Source organism: Labrus bergylta, chromosome 17 (genome assembly GCF_963930695.1).
Source record: "Labrus bergylta chromosome 17, fLabBer1.1, whole genome shotgun sequence".
NCBI classification, from domain to species: domain Eukaryota; kingdom Metazoa; phylum Chordata; class Actinopteri; order Labriformes; family Labridae; genus Labrus; species Labrus bergylta.
Genome location: NC_089211.1, coordinates 25,696,406 through 25,715,299, shown reverse-complemented (window position 1 = coordinate 25,715,299; position 18,894 = coordinate 25,696,406). Strand labels below are relative to the sequence as shown.

Genomic DNA, 18,894 nt, shown 5'->3' with positions numbered 1-18,894 from the left:
AGAGGTGAAAGAAGATGTTGGACTGAAGTTAAAGGTCCAATCAGTGACCGCCCCCTCCCCTCTGTGCTCCCTCTAAAGCCACGCCTCCTCACTTACATACACGAGCGCCGTCCCTCCAGAAGTGGACCTCAGCTCATCTCTGTCATTGTGTAGAAACTACGTCGTCTCATGTCTCATTCAGCGGTCAGTAAACTCACACTTTAAACTCCTAAAGTCATCGGTGACGCTCTTTGAGTGTGAGCTAGAGCACGCAAGAGGTAGAGAGCGAGCAGGGAGACAGGGAGGCGTCTGATTGGTTCATCAGATTGGTACCTCGTGGCAGACATTGGTCAAAGTTTTTACAGACTTACAAACTGATACAGATGATGGATTTTCTTTGTTCCTTTTTCAGAGAACATGAGTTATTCATTTCTGTCAGGACCTAAAGACAATTTACACCAGAATCTGAAGAAGTGGATCTGGAGGAAATGACCAACCCTGCCTTTAAATAACGTCTTAATGCAGCACGTTAAATAAACCTTAAAGGTGGAGTCAGGAGCATCACGTTCTATAATTTAATCTTTGAACACATCAAGTCAAACTTCCCCTTCAGGACTTTTTCTTCTTCCTGTCCGACCTGACGGACGAGTCGGAGACGACACCGATCGTCTTGATCTGAAACTTTCAGACGTCACAGCTTTAGACTGGAGTTAAAGAAACACCTGAATGAATCAGAATAACTTTATAATTACTGACAGAGACAAACTCCTCCTCTCAGGAGAGACACTCCTCCATGATGACATTTACAAGATCAATAAAACACAACAGCAGATAGAAAGAGGGATTCAGATCAAGTGTAGAAACTTTACTGATCCCGAGGGAAATTCAAAGTATCCAGTATCAGGTTACAAAGACGTACATGACATGAAACATTTGTTACAAATTAACCACAAAACAGACGCGCCCCCCCCCCCATACATATATATTAACCTGAAAAAAAGATTTAAAGAATACCTCTAGATGAAACAAACTTAAACTGTGCAATTAAAAATAGAAAAAAAGAAAGAAAGTCATAGCGACTATATGACATATGAATGAAATGATAAAAAGATTAAGTGATAATAAAAGAAAAAGTAAAAATATGAAGTAAATTATAAATTGATTAAATGATAATAAAAGAAAAAGAACATATACGATAAAAACAAATTCAACAATTGCATAACTCTTTCTGATCTCTCAACAACTGTGGAGTGATTTCAGATCACCGTGTGCAGATTATAATCTCTCCCTGCAGGGTAATAACTCCAGCACACAGAGATACAGACGATGATGCCTTCAGGGACTCCTCAGAGTTCAAGTGAAAAAGAGACGACAGTTAACCAGTTAACACGCTGAGCAGATTATATTTAAAGACACTCCAACAAACCGACCAATCAGGATCATCTTCATCATCATCATCTTTCTCATCATCATCATCATCATCACATCATCATCATATCTTCATCATCATCATCATCATCATCATCATATCTTCATCATCATCATCATCATATCTTCATCATCATCATCATCATCATCTTCATCATCACATCTTCATCATCATCATCATCATCACATCATCATCATCATCACATCATCATCATCATCTTCATCATCACATCTTCATCATCATCATCATCATCACATCTTCATCATCATCATCATCACATCATCATCATCATCATCATCACATCTTCATCATCATCATCATCTTCATCATCACATCATCATCATCATCACATCTTCATCATCATTATCATCTTCATCATCATCATCTTCACCATCATCTTCACCATCATCACATCATCATCACATCTTCATCATCATCATCATCATCATCACATCTTCATCATCATCACATCTTCATCATCATCTTCATCATCATCATCATCATCATCATCTTAGATCTTCTCTGGTAAAATCTTCAGTGGGAGTTTATCCACAGTGATAATGAATGGAAACATCCTCTCAGTGTGTGTGTGTGTGTGTGTGTGTGTGTGTGTGTGTATGTGTGTGTATGTGTGTATGTGTGTGTTAGTATCAGGATCAGAGAACGACAGCTCTCCTCTGTTACAGTCCAGATTCACTCTGATCCTCTGAGGATTCTTCTTCACTGAGAGAACAGTGTCTGGATGTGGTGGGGAGTATGCTGCGTATTCACCATCATGGAACCCTATGACCCATAATCCAGACCGTATGTATCCCTTCCTCTCTACAGACTCTGCTAACACACCCAGTCCCCAGAGTGTACTGTCTCCAACCTGGACGTCCCAGCTGTGAGTCCCTGAGTTAAAGCCCTCAGAGCCCAGGACAGAGCAGTAAGTATCAAACCTCTCTGGATTATCAGGAAGCTGCTGCTCCTCTCCTCGTGTCACACAGGTCAGATCTTCAGACAGGATGAAGACTGGATGAGCAGTGTTTGGGTCCAGAATGACCGGACTGTAGGAGACCATGTCCTTCATCTTGTTCCAGATGTTGAAGCTCAGGTTACCCAGGTGTTTGGCCTGGTCTATCAGAGCTCCTGAGGGCAGCTGTGGATCCTCCAGCAGGGGGCGCTGCTGGACTCTTTCCACTGCAGCCTTGTAGTTTTTCAGGAATGAGACGTCTTCAGCTCTCAGCTCGTCCTCTGTGTCTCTGACTGTGTGTGAAAGAGCTGCTATCTCTCTGCTCAGAGCCTCCATCTCCTCCTTCATCCTCTGACTCTTCTGCTCCTCTTCCTCCCTCAGTGCACACAGCCTGGCCTCCTCTTCCTCTTCTAGAAACTGGTGAAGCTTCTTAAACTGCTCCTTAATCTGCCTCTCTGTGTGTCGGGCCTGGACCTGAATGTGTTCTGCTGTTTGATCAAACTTCACTTTAACTTCTTTAAAAACATTTAACTTCTTCTTTACCGGCTCCAGAGTTTCCTGAAGTTTCTTCTTGTGTTGTCCAGCAGCTTCATCGATGGGTCTGATTGTGTGTTTGCTGTGTTTTTCTGAAGTAATGCAGACGAGACACACCGGCTCCTGATGGTCCAGACAGAAGAGTTTGAGTTTCTCAGAGTGCAGACTGCAGAGATCCTCTGAAGCTCTCTGATCTCTCTCCTGCACAAAACTCTCACTCAGGTTCTTTAAAGCAAAGGCAGGAGGTAACCATTCCCTTGAGTGTCTCCTCTTACAAACCGGACACTCCTGGTTCTCCTTCTCCTTCCAGCAGTCCTTCACACACTCTCTACAGAAGCTGTGGCTGCAGGACAGCATCACTGGATCTTTAAAGATGTCGAGGCAGATCGGACAGCTCAGATCTTCTTCAAACTTGGACGCCATTTTATCTCAGAGTCAAAACACGCAGCAGAAAAAAACAGGAAGCCACTCCCCGTCCCTGAGAGTTACTTTCACTTTGAAACTCTGGTTCAGTTTGTGGATTCAGCAGCAGGTTGAAGTGTTTGTATTCCCAGTATTCCCAGTATAACAAGTACTCCCAGTATCCCCTCCTCCTCCTCCTGTCCTCTCTCAGTGGAAGTCGTGCTGGTTTGTGTCTGCAGGTCGGTCCGTCTGTCAGCGTGTGTGTGTCTCTTCAGGGTGAGGCAGAATAACAGCCTGTTTCCTGGTTTGTTTCAGGTGAATCAGGTGAGGGGGCGGAGCTTCTTCAGAGCAGGAACACAGAGAACAGTCTCATTTCTCTGGGGGGGGGAGTGTCATGGATCAGCTGACTGAGCAGACAAACGTGACAGTCTTTTTCTTTTCTTTTTTTAACAACTTCATTGTAAACACAGACAATGTTACAAAGTTAGATTAAGGAACAAAGGAACATGCCAGGGGTTGACAAAGACTAAGACAAGTAAAAACATAGGGAAGGGTAGAAATGGAAGGGTCATCAGTTTACACAATTAAAATAAATACAATATTCAAGAGTCTTCAGGGCCTTGGGGTTCTCAGAGTGCTGGATGGTTTTCATGTACTGCTGCAGCTCATTCAAATAATGTTTGAAAATAGGTTTTCTGTTTGCAAATTTACTTTTATGGATATGAAATTTAGCCAAAATGATAAAAAGATTAATAATATGGTACTGTTTTAGTTCCAGACAAACGTGACAGTCGTCTCTAGCATTGTCGTGACCAATGACGTGTTGACCCTACGCCCGCACGCCGCTTCGTCTTAACCTGTAAAAACTAACTTCCACGCTAAAATAAAAATGTAAAAAGTGGGAGAAAGTACAAATTCCCAGCTTTCCAGTGGTACCACAAATGTGTAATTCAGACGGCTCCACAGTACGATCGCGTTGTGCAGCACATTTAAACCATCAGGTTATTAAAACTGTTAAAGTTTCTCATAGTTTCTGCAGAGTGTTGGGCATACAGCTCCCATCTGCTCACAGCTTCTATATCACTGTGCACATGCTGAAGTGTTTGTGAGAGGTTTGTTTTGAGCAGCGTTGAGTGAGTTTGTTTTACCTAAACACATACGGTGGTGTGTAATGAAAGTAACGTAGGCTAACAGAGGGATTTGTGACAGAAAACAACATCAATTGAGTCCCGGTCCTGGTCTTGCTGACTTTATGAGCAGAGTCAGCTGGTCCTGCAGGCTCAGACCACAGTGCTCCGCTGCAGGCTGAAACGACTTGACTCGGTGTCTCTTTAACCGACCACAGCTCAGGTTAGCATCTTCATCACAGGTAAAGGTGTGTTTAAACTGATGCCTCGCTGTCTTAAGTCCAGGATAACTAAAAGAAGGGGGCTGTGGCGGTGACTCAGGATAAAGTGAGCGGCTGTAAACACAGTAGAGTCCCGACACAGCGTCATCGAGAATCACCTCTGCTAAAGCTGTGTGATAAACACTTTGTACTTCCGACAAGTTCTTCAAAATAAAAGTCCCCGGCCTATCTGAAGTTGTAGTGCTTTTAATGTGAAACATCCATATCAGGAAATGGGGTGTTTACAGCAGAAGCAACTTAACACAACTTGTCTGAAATAAAAAGGACAGAAACAAAACTTAACCTAAACAAAGCTCACAGCTAAAGACTACAACGTCCTGAGAAGAAAACACACAGAGACTTACAAACACCTTTCTCTCTTATAATAAACTAAACACACAGAGACTTAAAAACATCTTTCTCTCTTATAATAAACTAAACACACAGAGACTTAAAACATCTTTCTCTCTTATAATAAACTAAACACACAGAGACTTAAAAACATCTTTCTCTAGTATAGAGTTTTTTTCCAATTGCTAAAACACAATTTTGCAAACTAGGCTGGTTTTATCAAAATACACAATTCACAAAACCACAAACTGCAAAATACCTCACATATCCTGAAAAATGAAGCACTGCAACCAAAACTACATATAGCATTATCAAAATCAAACTTTTGCACCAAATGGCACACACTTCATTCATATTACCAGATTTTTGTCTAACCAACTACACACTGTTGGGCATAATGAAAAGCACTCTCATCTTTAGTATGCTTTGCCATAATACTAAAATAGTTTGAAGTGTAGACAATTCTTCAGATTGTTCACATGCACAGAAATATTTGCAGATACACACACATGCTGTTGAAACATTTATTTTTTTATTTTTCACCAAACAAGTCAGTGCTACTGTAGCATGTGGGCTAATTGTGCATTTAAGTCAAATTTAAATTAGGAAGAAATAAGGTAGGTCTCTCGGAGCTCAAATGTGAATACCAACAAAATCCAAACACAGGTAAATTTAAATAATAATTATTGTATTTCACATAAAAAAATACTTCCAATATAACAAAACAATAAGTTCAAACAACCAACATAAATATCCTCTTAATCAAAAAACCCTTCTTGGGTCCATCCAAAAAAAAATCAATGTCTTTCGATCCGTGTTCGAATGTCTTTTTAGATCCTACCAACTTGTAGGCAGAGTAGATCTGGTAGATTTTAGCTCGCCATCTCCACGCTGTAAGGTTCATACACAAAAAACCTGACCGCTGTGTAAATCATAAACTCGTTGTCCCGTCTTGGGCAACCAAACAATTCTGCCTCTGCAACATGCCATGAGATGAGGTGAGGGGAAGTGACCTCGTGAACCGGATGTTTATGATAAGTGGGAGGAGTTCTGATTGGTTGAAGATTCCATAATCTCAGGTGAGATTATGGAATGTTTTAGAAAAATAAAATAGGGAAGTAAATAAATACAAAATAAAATGAATGTTTTTTCTTACCACTGTAACTTTTGCTGCTTTGCTAAAGTGCTCATGATGGATAGGCCGGATCTTTGTAACATAACAATGAGTAAGGTCTTTTACCTGCTTTTTGTAACATAACAATGAGTAAGGTCTTTTACCTGCTTTTTGTAACATAACAATGAGTAAGGTCTTTTACCTGCTTTTTGTAACATAACAATGAGTAAGGTCTTTTACCTGCTTTTTGTAAAGTGTCTTGAGATAACACTTGTTATGAGTTGACGCTATACAAAATAAATTGAATTGAATTGAATTGAATTCTTAAGTTATGGAGGTTCACTGAGGTCACTCCCCTCTCAAAAGGAAAAAAAAATAGAGGGCTAATATTTAATTCAATTTAATTAACCTGGGTTACACTACATATACCAGTGCAGTAAAACGGCTCAAGTTGGGCTGCACTCTCTGTCCAGCCTCTCACATTGTCAGCCCATGATGACATGATCAACTAAAGTTGCTCTGATTTCATTTGAAAGTTGTTTTCTTCTTTGGCCATGAACTCCTCTACCAGCTCTACTCCTACCTCTCACTCTTCCTCTACCAGCTCTACCTCTCACTCTTCCTCTACCAGCTCTACCTCTCACTCTTCCTCTACCAGCTCTACTCCTACCTCTCACTCTACCTCTACCAGCTCTACCTCTCACTCTTCCTCTACCAGCTCTACCCCTACCTCTCACTCTTCCTCTACCAGCTCTACCCCTACCTCTCACTCTTCCTCTACCAGCTCTACCCCTACCTCTCACTCTTCCTCTACCAGCTCTACTCCTACCTCTCACTCTTCCTCTACCAGCTCTACCTCTCACTCTTCCTCTACCAGCTCTACTCCTACCTCTCACTCTACCTCTACCAGCTCTACCTCTCACTCTTCCTCTACCAGCTCTACCCCTACCTCTCACTCTTCCTCTACCAGCTCTACCCCTACCTCTCACTCTTCCTCTACCAGCTCTACTCCTACCTCTCACTCTTCCTCTACCAGCTCTACTCCTACCTCTCACTCTTCCTCTACCAGCTCTACCTCTCACTCTTCCTCTACCAGCTCTACCCCTACCTCTCACTCTTCCTCTACCAGCTCTACCCCTACCTCTCACTCTTCCTCTACCAGCTCTACCCCTACCTCTCACTCTTCCTCTACCAGCTCTACCCCTACCTCACACTCTTCCTCTACCAGCTCTACCCCTACCTCTCACTCTTCCTCCCCCTCTCATTCTCACCCTCCCTCTTCCTCTCTCTACAACCTCTTCCGTTGTTGTTGTAAAAATAAGGTGCTCACTTGTGGTCTTTTCAGAGTGCTTACTTCCTGATTGAAGTGATAACAATTAACCATTGAGGTGTTTGGCCAGGTGGCACATACATTGACCAATTAGCTCATGTAGTGTCATTTTGAATGGCAGTGTTTTGAAATGGCAAACATGTGACTTTATGTCTGATTGTTGTGTCTTATGCAGAGAACCGTGTTCAGTGCATTTAAAAAGTGCCATTTTGAATTGCAAAATGTGTGTAAAGCAGAAAATGTGTTTAGACTTTTGGAGACTTGAGAAGAGGTTTTGCTCTCTGTGTGTCAGTTTAAATAATTGTGCTATGCATGTCATTTTAGTGTGTTAGCAATTGGAAAAAACTGTAATGTGATGATATTGTGCTCAATAGGGGAGAGGTGTCACCTGCTGGTCATATAGTGAATTACATCATGTAGTAATGAGCAGTGTGCATCAGTTGATGACAGATGAGCCATCAGTGTGCAGAGTAATCACTTCAGAAGTTGGTTGTGCGTGAATGAAAAGAGTGAGTACTTACCTGAAGTCTTATATGTGACATTGTGTGTTCTTTAATGTTGAGACAAAGTTATTAACTCCCACAGAGCCGGAGTTTAGAGCTGAGATGTTCGGCGTATTCTGGATATAATAATACATTTTTATTTTATAAGCGCCTTTCAGGACACACAAGGACACTGTACAACAATCAACATTTTAAAAACAGCGATGGATAACAAAAACAGCATACAATAAAGAAATGGAATTGTGGACAGTGGAATTGCAGTTTAAAGTGTCAGAGTGAGTAGGCGATCTTGAACAGATGGGTTTTGAGTCTGGATTTGAAGATGGGGAGAGAGTCAATATTGCGAATGTCAGGTGGCAGAGAGTTGTAGAGCTGGGGAGCAGAGCAGCTGAAAGCTCTGCCCCCCCATGGTGCTGAGGCGGGCAAAGGGCACGGTGAGGTGGATGGATGAGGAGGATCTGAGGGAGCGGGCTGAAGTGCCGATGTGAAGGAGGTCAGACAGTTATGGAGGGGCGAGGTTGTGGATGGCCTTGAAGGTGTACAGGAGTAGTTTGAAGATGATTCTTTGCTTCACCGGGAGCCCGTGGAGTTGCTGTAGGATGGGGGTGATGTGATGGTAAGAGGGGGTTTTGGTGACAATACGGGCAGCAGAGTTTTGAACCAGTTGGAGCTTATGGAGGGACTTATGAGGGAGGCCGAAGAGGAGAGAATTACAATAATCAATACGGAAGGTGACAAGGCTGTGGACAAGGATGGAGGCAGTATGGGGGGTGAGGGAGGGGCGGAGACGGTTGATGTTTCGTAAGTGGAAGTATGCAGACTGGGTTATTGATATGGGATTTGAATGATAGTGTGCTGTCGAGGATGACACCCAGACTCTTAACCTGAGGGGAAGGGGAAACTGAGGAGCTGTCAATAGTGAGGGAGAAACTGCCAACTTTGGATAATATGGATTTAGTGTCGACGAGAAGGATCTTGGTTTTATCACTGTTTAATTTAAGGAAGTTTGAGGAGAACCAGGATTTTATTTCAGATAAACAAGAAGTGAGGGAGGAGGGTGGAAGTGTGGAGTTTGGTTTACTGGAGAGGTAGAGCTGGGTGTCATCCGCAAAGCAGTGGAAAAGTATATTGAATTTACGGAAAATACTGCCAAGGGGGAGAAGGTAGGTGATGAAGAGAACAGAGCCCTGGGGCACACCTGTAGTGACTGGGGAAGGCTCGGATTTGAAGGATTTAAGCTGTATGAACTGAGTGCGGCCTGAGAGATAAGAGTGGAACCAGGTAAGGGGGGTGTGAGTGATGCCAATGGAGGAGAGTCTACTGAGGAGGATGGGGTGTGAGATAGTGTCAAAGGCTGCACTCAGGTCAAGAAGGATGAGGATGGAAAGTAAGCCGGAGTCAGAAGCAATGAGGAGATTGTTGGTGATTTTTAGTAGAGCAGTTTCTGTACTGTGACGGGGGCGGAAACTGGACTGGAAGGGCTCATAGAGGCTATTTTGATTTAAGTGAAACTGTAGCTGGGTGGCGACAATTTTTTCCAGAATTTTGGAGATGAAAGGTAAGTTAGAAATGGGGCGGAGGTTATTGAAGTTGTTAGGATCTGAACCAGGTTTTTTCAATATAGGAGTGACAGCTGCAGTTTTGAATAATGAAGGAACAATTCCAGTGGTGAGGGAGGCGTGAATGATGGCAGATATGAGGGGAATCAGAGAAGAGAGGCAAGATCTGACCAAGGTTGTGGGCAGGGGATCAAGCTGACAAGTGGAGAGCTTGGATTTTTGGATGAGGTCAGAGATTTCAGAGGGATCAGGGAATTGAAAACAGGAAAGCGACTGACAGTACGGGAGAGATTCAGGAGGGGAGATAAGCAGTGGGTTTGGACATAAGTGCTGGTGAATATTGTGAATTTTCTCATTAAAAGAGATGAGATGAGATTCAACTTTATTGTCATTACACATATACAAGTATAGATTAACAAAATGAGGTTTGGCATCTCACCAGAAGTGCAAATAAGCAGAAAGTGCTGTGTCTGTGCTATGTACAGTAATTACAAAATTTACAGATGTAGACTAAAAAAAGTGAATTATTAGGTATATATGGATGGCTGGATTAATGGGATGCTATAAATATAAATAAATGCTATAAATATAAGTGTATTCTTAGGATTATAATATACAGATTAAGGTGCAGTGAGCATGCTATACTAGTTTACAGATAATATAAAGAATATGGACATATGAACATACTATAATACAATAATACAGGTGGATGAGAGATGTGTGTGTGTGACCAGGAGGAGTGGTGGGGGGATGATGGGTGTGAGGTGATGTGCAGGGGAAAGGGGGGGGGGGGTCAGCAGGGGGCGGAGAGAGAGAGGGAGAGAGAGAGAGAGAGACAGAGTTCAGAGTTCAGAGTTCGGGGGGTAGAGTTCAGTAGAGAGACAGCTCTGGGGAAAAAGCTGTTCCTCAGTCTGCTGGTTCTGGTCCGAAGGCTTCTGAAGCGCCTACCGGAGGGCAGGAGGGTAAACAGTCTGTGGGCAGGGTGGGAGCAGTCTTTAAGGATGCCGTGAGGTCGCCGCAGACAGCGTTTCCTTTGGACATCCTCAATGGCAGGAAGTGGACACCTTGTGATGCGCTGGGCGGTTTTTACCACCCGCTGTAGCGCCTTACGGTCTGTGACAGAGCAGTTTCCGTACCAGACTGAGACACTGCTGGTCAGGATGCTCTCGATCACACAGCGGTAGAAGTTCATCAGTACAGCTGAAGACAGGTGGTGTCTCTTCAGTGTCCTCAGGAAAAAGAGGCGTTGATGAGCCTTCTTAACCAGACTGGAGGTGTTAGTGGACCAGGAGAGGTCCTCTGTGATGTGGGTCCCCAGGAACTTGAAGCTGGAGACACGTTCAACAGCCATCCCGTTGATGTGAATGGGCTTCCTCTTTCTCTCCTGAAGTCCACGATGAGCTCCTTCGTCTTGCTGGTGTTGAGGAGCAGGTTGTTGTCAGCACACCAGGCGGCCAGATGCTGTACCTCCTCCCTGTAGGCCGTGTCATCGTTGTTGCTGATGAGGCCAATCACCGCCGTATCGTCCGCTGACTTGATGATTGTGTTGGATCCATGTACAGGTCTGCAGTCGTGGGTGAAGAGGGAGTAGAGGAATGGGCTCAGCACACAGCCCTGTGGTACGCCTGTGTTGAGTGTGATGGTGGTGGAGCAGGTGTGTCCTGACCTAACATACTGGGGCCTGTTGGTCAGAAAGTCCATTATCCAGTGACGGAGGGAGGTGTTGAAGCCCAGGTCTCCGAGTTTAGTGTTTAACTTGGAGGGGATGACAGAGTTGAATGCTGAGCTAAAATCAACAAACAGCATTCGTGCGTATGTGTTGTTATTGTCCAGATGTGTGAGCACAGAGTGCAGCGCAGTGGAAACTGCATCCTCTGTACTCCTATTGTTTTAAGTATTTATTCAACATAGATGAACATTTTTAGCCTTTGGGTGTTTGGATATTACTTTTAAAGTGTGGTAATCACTGAAGCCTGCCACTGGAAGACTGCTGCTAGCTTAAAACTGTTTGTAAACATCTGGAGCTAGCCATGTCTGCGTGTACGAACTGCGAACATCAGTACTCACAGTTAAAGGACGATATCCAACGACTTAAGTCCGAACTTCGGAACAAAGACCATCTGATTGAAGGCTTTGTTTCCGTGGCTGCTGCACAGTCAAAACACATATCCTATATGCAGTCCTCGAGCCTGGCGGTCCGATCGCCATCCGCACCACCCTCACCGGCATCAAAGCTGGTGTCTGCCTCGGCCGCCACTCTTCCCTGGCTAACCTCCGATCACCTCGGCCTCGCGCGGGCCTACCCGGAGGAACCGGTAGCCGAAACGACCGGACACCGCTCTATGGGAGACCTCAGTACAGGGGCCTCGGGCACCGATGGCGTTGGGACAGAGGGTCTGGCCAGCGCCCTCACTGCGCTGGACCAGGACGCCACAACACCGGCCCCGTCAGGTAACTCCGAGGGCGCACCAGGAAAGAGGCTGCTGGCCCCAGTACACAGCTCCACTCCGAAGCCGCCCGAGCTACCCTGGACCGACGTGGTACACCGCAGGCGGAAGACGGACCATCTGGCCCCTCCGCAACCCCGGATGACCCTCCACAACCGCTTCACGCTGCTGAAGGACGGGGCTCCGGTCGGCCTGGGACTGGCGGTGGCTTCTGCTGCCGCTGCGCGTACTCCTGCACCAAACGGAACTACTCGCCACTCCGCCAGGGCTCCACATGGACTTGCCACCTCACCTCCACCTGCAGCGCGTTCTTCTGGTCGGGAGGCCCGCCACTCGGCCACTGGGAAGAATCGCCGGAAAATGCTGCAGGAGGCCGTCACCAGACGCTCTGGGGGTCTTCCTCCGGCTGAGCCGCGGCGGCGGTCCGCTTCACTGCAGTCGCCTCAACATGACCCGCCCGCTTTACCGCAGGTGGTAACGGCCGAGCGCCCGCAGGCCGATCCAGGTAGCACACACTCATCACCTCCTTGCCCTCTTTTTCCCCCGACAACTCTTATCATTGGAGATTCAATCACCAGGAATGTCCGCTTCTTTAATGCCACCACACACTGTCTTCCCAGCGCCACTGTACCCGTAGTCCTAGACAAACTCCTCAGTCTTCTGCCTTCACTCCCACTCTCAATTAAGAGAGTCGTTGTACACGTGGGCACAAACGACTCTTCCCGGCGGCAATCTGAGTGCACCAAAAAGGATTTTAATCTCCTTTTTAATGTTTTAAAGAACTGTGGAAAATCAGTTTTTATCTCTGGACCCATTCCAACCTTTGATCGTGGTCCTGAGCGTTTTAACCGTATCCTCTCCCTGCACACCTGGCTCCGGCACGCTTGCAAATCACACAACCTAGATTTTATTGACAATTTTAACCTGTTCTGGAACCATGCTACACTTTTTAAAAGCGACGGGATTCATCCAAATCCGTTGGGCAGTCAAATGTTGTCCGCTAATATCCAGCACGCTGTCCAGTCCTTAACACCTGTATGACATCCATCTGAGCACACACCCACTTCCAATCCCCTCTCACCTGTTTCACCTCAGAACAATCTACTCACAGCAAGCCCCTCCCCTACTTCTCACAACTGGTGTCACTCTTTTTCTCCTTCTTCTCTGTCCTCCAATAACTGTCATACACTCTCTACTGTCACAGACCACAGCACTGAATTCACTATCCCTGTACACGTCACCTGTAGACTGTCTCATCAACATCTGTCACCTGTCAATTACTGTAACCACTCCAATCTCACCCAAGTACGCCTCCAACCTCTTCCACAACCAACCTTTAATTGCACTTCAGCTAACTTTGGTCTTTTAAATATCAGATCCCTTAATAATAAATCTTTTATCTGCCTTGATTTTATAAATCATAATAATCTGGACTTTTTTATTGTCACTGAGACCTGGTTGACCATGGGAGATTGCAGTCCTCTGATTGAAGCACCCCCCCCGATTTCACTCACCTTCATCAGCCCAGGATGTCAGGCCGGGGAGGGGGGGTTGCTGTTATTCATAGAAAAGATTTTAAATGCTCTCCAATTATTCACACTCATTTTACATCATTTGAGCATCTTGGTTTTATTGTTAACTTAAAAGATCCTGTGCTAATTTTAATCATCTACAGACCACCCAGACCTAACAATGTTTTTATTGCAGAGTTTTCAGAGTTTCTATCACATTTTATTTCTAAGTATGATAAAATCCTTGTTTTAGGTGATTTTAACATACATGTCTGTTGCCCCTCTCAGTCCCTTGCGGGTGATTTTATGGATATTCTAGAATCTTTTAACCTTACTCAGGCAATACAGGAACCCACTCACTCTAAGGGCCACACACTTGATCTTGTTTTATACAGCGGTCTCTGCCCTAACAACTTTGAGACAAAGGATATCTGTGTGTCAGACCACAAACTGGTTTTATTCAGAGTGGTTCTATCTCAGCCACCTTTTATTAGCAAGGCACCTGTCCGCAGCAGGGTTTTTAACTCTACATCTGCTAGCAAGTTTAAGGAGCTTTTTATTTCTGTCTCTTCAACTGCCTTTTACCAACATTTTAACACAGAGGAGCTGGTCTCCTCTTTTAATCTCACCTGTCAAACTGTGCTGGACTCTGTTGCTCCCTATAAAGACAAAAAACCTAACAGAGTCCCACAGCCATGGCTAAACGAACTGACTCAGGATCTAAAAAGAGACTGCAGAAGGAAAGAACGAAAATGGAAAAAAACAGGCTTGCATGTATTTTATGAAATATGGAGAGATTCAATGAAACAATACCAAAAGGAAGTTAAAGACGCAAGAGCAGCATTTCATTCTAATCTGATTTTAGTCAATCATTCTAACCCCAGAATTTTATTTAAGGTTTTAGAATCAATCACCACCCCCTCCCCTTCTTATTTTACTGATCCTTCTCAGGATCTATGTGAGAAGTTTTTAACTTATTTTACTAATAAAGTCAAGGACATTAGGCAACAAATCATCCCCCCAGACCGTATTTTAGACACCAGCAGGGAAGTTAACAGTTATTTTAGCAGTTTTGAGCCGGTGTCCTTGACCTTTTTATCTGACATTTTAACCCATATGAAATCAGCTACGTGCAGCCTTGATTTTATTCCCACAACATTTCTCAAAGAGGTTTTTAACACAGTTGGACCCAGTATTTTATCCATTATTAATAGTTCCTTGGCGGAAGGTGTAGTCCCCTCTGCTTTTAAACATGCTGTGGTCCAACCACTTTTAAAGAAACCCAACCTTGATCCCACTGATTTTAACAATTTTAGACCAATCTCAAAACTTCCATTTTTATCAAAAGTTTTAGAAAAGGTGGTTTCAACACAACTTTTATCTTTTATGACTGAAAATAACCTCTTTGAGAAATTCCAATCCGGTTTTAGAGCTTGTCACAGCACAGAGACTGCCCTCCTCAAGGTAACCAATGACCTTCTTTTAGCAACAGATAGAGGGGAGGGCACAATTTTAATTCTTTTAGATCTTAGCGCAGCTTTTGATACTGTTGATCACACAATTTTAACTGATCGTCTCAGACATTGGGTTGGTTTAAAGGATACTGCACTTAGCTGGTTTTACTCTTATCTTTTAGAAAGAACCTTCGCGGTCACCATCGGTAACTACTCCTCCTCTACCTCTAACATTACCTGTGGTGTACCGCAAGGTTCGGTTTTAGGTCCCATTTTATTCTCCATTTATATGCTGCCTCTTGGCCAAATAATTGAACGCCACAATGTCTCCTTTCACTGCTACGCAGACGACACACAGATATACCTTCCTTTGAGACCTGAGGACCCTAGGAGCCTAGCTGCTGTCAGAAACTGCCTAAACGATATCAACTGCTGGATGGCGCAAAACTTTCTCCAACTGAACAATTCTAAATCTGAAATCATAGTATTCAACCCGCCAAACACCACTCATATCTCAAAGAGCAGCCTCGGTCCCTTATTCACCAATGTCCAACCCACTGCCAGAAATCTAGGAATAACATTCGATTGCAATCTCACCTTTGAATCCCATATCAAAACAGTTGTCCGATCAAGCTTCTTCCATCTACGCACCATCTCCAAAATTAAAACAATCCTAACCCAACGAGACCTTGAAAAGATCATCCACACCCTCATCTTCTCCCGACTTGACTACTGTAACTCCCTCTTTTCCGGAATCACAAATAAGTCACTGTCTCGCCTCCAGCTGGTCCAAAATGCAGCAGCTAGGCTTCTTACTGGTTGTAACAGACGACATCACATCACTCCAATTTTAGCTTCATTACATTGGCTTCCTGTACGTTTTAGAATCAATTTTAAGATTTTACTCATTACTTTTAAAGCACGGACGGGGCTGGCTCCAAGCTATATAACAGAGTTACTGACACCATATGAGCCAGCCCGCAGTCTTAGATCCTCGGGTGGGAGCCTCCTGGTCGTTCCAAAGTCGAGACTTAAAACTAAAGGTGACCGGGCCTTTTCAGTCAGGGCCCCTCGACTTTGGAACGACCTCCCTGAGGAGATAAGACTTGCAGATTCCCTCAATTCTTTTAAATCCCTTCTTAAAACATACTTTTACAGACTTGCTTTTATGTGATGTCGTCTTCTTAATGTCTTCTCTTACTGGTTTTACTATTTTTATCTTCTTCTACTTCTTACTGTCTTTTATTTATGGTCTTATCTCGTATTTATGCTCATATCTTAATCTCCTCTTGTGTTTTAACTTGGTAATTTCTTATCTTACTTACTTTGTCTATTTATGTTTCGTATTTATAGTTAATTTTTATTTTTATTAATATTATAGTTTTGGGTTTTTTGATCCTTTAACCACTTGTTTTTATTTCTTTTACTGCGCTTACCTTCTCATTGCTTTTTTTTATTTGCTTTTATCTCTTAGTTTCTTACATCTTTTTAAATCTTTGGTCCTCTTGGTCTCAGCTCATGTTGTTGGGTTCTTGTGTTCCTGGGTTCTTATGATGGTTCTTATGATGGTTCTTATGATGGTTGGGTTATATATGTCTGGTTGTGTATCGTGCACTTTGGGTTCTTTTCTGTTGAATTGTATTTAATTATTTTTGGTATTTTGCATCTGTTATATTCTTACTGTTGTTAATGTTTTTCTGTGTTTGGTTTAGTTTGCTTTGTTCTTGCTGTTTGTCAAAGCACTTTGTAAACCTGTGTTTTTAAAAGGTGCTATATAAATAAAGTTATTATTATTATTATTATTGCTGCGGTAGGCAAACTGGTATGGGTCCAGTGTGGGTGGGAGGCAGTTTTTCAGGTGTGCTAGGACCAGTCGCTCAAAGCACTTCATTATGATGGGTGTGAGTGCTACAGGGCGGTAGTCATTCAGGCCTGTCGGGCTGGAGTGTTTCGGCACTGGGACAATGGAGGTGGCTTTGAAGCATGCTGGCACAGCTGCTTGGGCGAGGGACAGGTTGAAGATGTCCGTAAAAACCCCAGTGAGCTGCTCCGCACATGCTCTAAGCACGCGCCCGGGGGTGCCGTCTGGACCAGCAGCCTTTCGAGCGTTGATCCGGCTCAGTGCAACGTGGACGTCTGTGGAGGTGAGTGAGAGGGGCTGGTTGTCTGCAGGAGGTCTGGTCGTGGTCTGCGTCTCCCTGTTGTCTCTATCGAAACGAGCATAAAAGTGATTTAGCTCGTTCAGGAAGGAGACATCTGTGGTTATCGGGGTGGAGTTTCTGGGTTTATAGTCACTGATGGCCTGGATGCCCTGCCACATGCGTCTGGGGTCGGAGTTGGAGAAGTGTTCCTCTACCTTCAGCTTGTAGCAGTGCTTGGCCTTGATGATGCCCCTCCTCAGGTTTGCCCTGGATACGCTGTAGGCCATTGCATCATCTGATCTGAAGGCGGTGTTGCGGGCCTTCAGCAGGAGACGCACCTCCTTGTTCATCCATGGCTTCTGATTTGGGTACGTGGTGATCTGCTTCCATGTTGTAACACTGTCGATGGTGGTATTGATATAATCCAGCACAGAAGAAGTGTAGGTGTCAATGTCTGTATGAGAGCCCAAGGTAGCCTGCGAAGCAAACATACTCCAGTCTGTGTGATGGAACTTGTCCTGAAGTACAGAGTCTGTCCCCGCTGGCCACACTTTAATTGTTGTCACTGATGGCTTCACACGTTGGATGAGTGGGGAGTACTTGGGGATGAGGAACAAAGAAAGGTGGTCTGACTGTCCCAGGTGGGGGAGGGGGGTCGTGGTGTAGGCTCTTGCGATGTTTGTGTAAACATGGTCCAGAGTTTTGTTTCCTCTTGTATTGCAGGAAACATGCTGGTGAAATGTAGGGAGCACTGTCTTTAAGTTTGAGTGATTAAAATCACCTGCAACTATAAATGCAGCCTCCGGGTGAGCAGTCTGTTGTTTACTGATAGCGGTGTAAAGTTCCTTCATAGCAGCTTTTGCATCGGCATCAGGGGGGATGTAGGCTGCAGTTACAATGGTGGAGCTGAGCTCCCTTGGCTGAAAAAAAACACTATATGCTAATTAGCTGACGTCTCGGCCCCGACATGCTCGCTAACTGTCCCCCGGATTAGTTGGAGCCACACAGTAGTTGAAGAAGAGTCATGTCAAATTCATTACATGTTTGTGCTTAGCCTACCTAGTGCTAATTCTTTCCCGTGTTAATATTAGTGTTATTTTAGTTGCCTGTTAGTTACGAGGTTTGCTAACTGTGTTGCTCTCTGCACGAGGAGGAAAGTTTGATGTCCGTCCTTCACAATAAAAGCATGGTAGTATTTTTACCGTGCTTCACAATAAAAGCATGGTAGTATTTTTATAGGGGAATGATTGTATGACTGTTAAGCGTACGATAGCCTTTCTGTGTTTAATACTTTAGGTTAAAGCAGTGGTTCCCAAAGTGGGCCATAACAGGGGGGGCGCGAAACTTTTGGGGGGAAAAGACGAAGAAGAAAAGTTCCAATTTCCAAACAATGCACTACAGTTAGCGCAACTAGCCAAGCATGGCGAATATTGAGAGAGGACCTCCAGCAAAACTTAAAGCTGACAATGAGTCTTCATCAGATAGCACATCAAAATCAAAGACAAGAAAGTATGACGAGTCATATCTCGCCCTCGGCTTCACCTGTACAACGGTGGGTAACGAAGAGAGACCACAGTGTGTGTTGTGCTTCAAAGTATGAGCATCTGACAGCATGAAGCCAAACAAGTTAAAACGCCATCTAGAAACAACCCGTCCCGCACACACACACAAGCCTGTTGAGTTCTTCAAAAAGAAACTTCTCAGCTGTCATGCACAGCAGAGCACCTTTACCAAAGCAGCCGTTTTGCCGTCAAATGCTCAACTGGCGTCATATAAAGTAACATATAGAGTTGCTAAG

At 44.2% G+C, this 18,894-nt stretch overlaps 1 protein-coding gene across 1 annotated transcript; it reads right to left on the bottom strand.

Moving 5' to 3' along the window:
* Positions 1-538: 538 nt before the first annotated feature.
* Positions 539-3,597, bottom strand: LOC110004690 (E3 ubiquitin-protein ligase TRIM35-like). The gene has a single exon (XM_020660186.2). The coding sequence runs from the start codon at positions 3,318-3,320 to the stop codon at positions 1,920-1,922; it is 1,401 nt and encodes a 466-aa protein (XP_020515842.2). The 5' UTR covers positions 3,321-3,597; the 3' UTR covers positions 539-1,919.
* Positions 3,598-18,894: the final 15,297 nt, after the last annotated feature.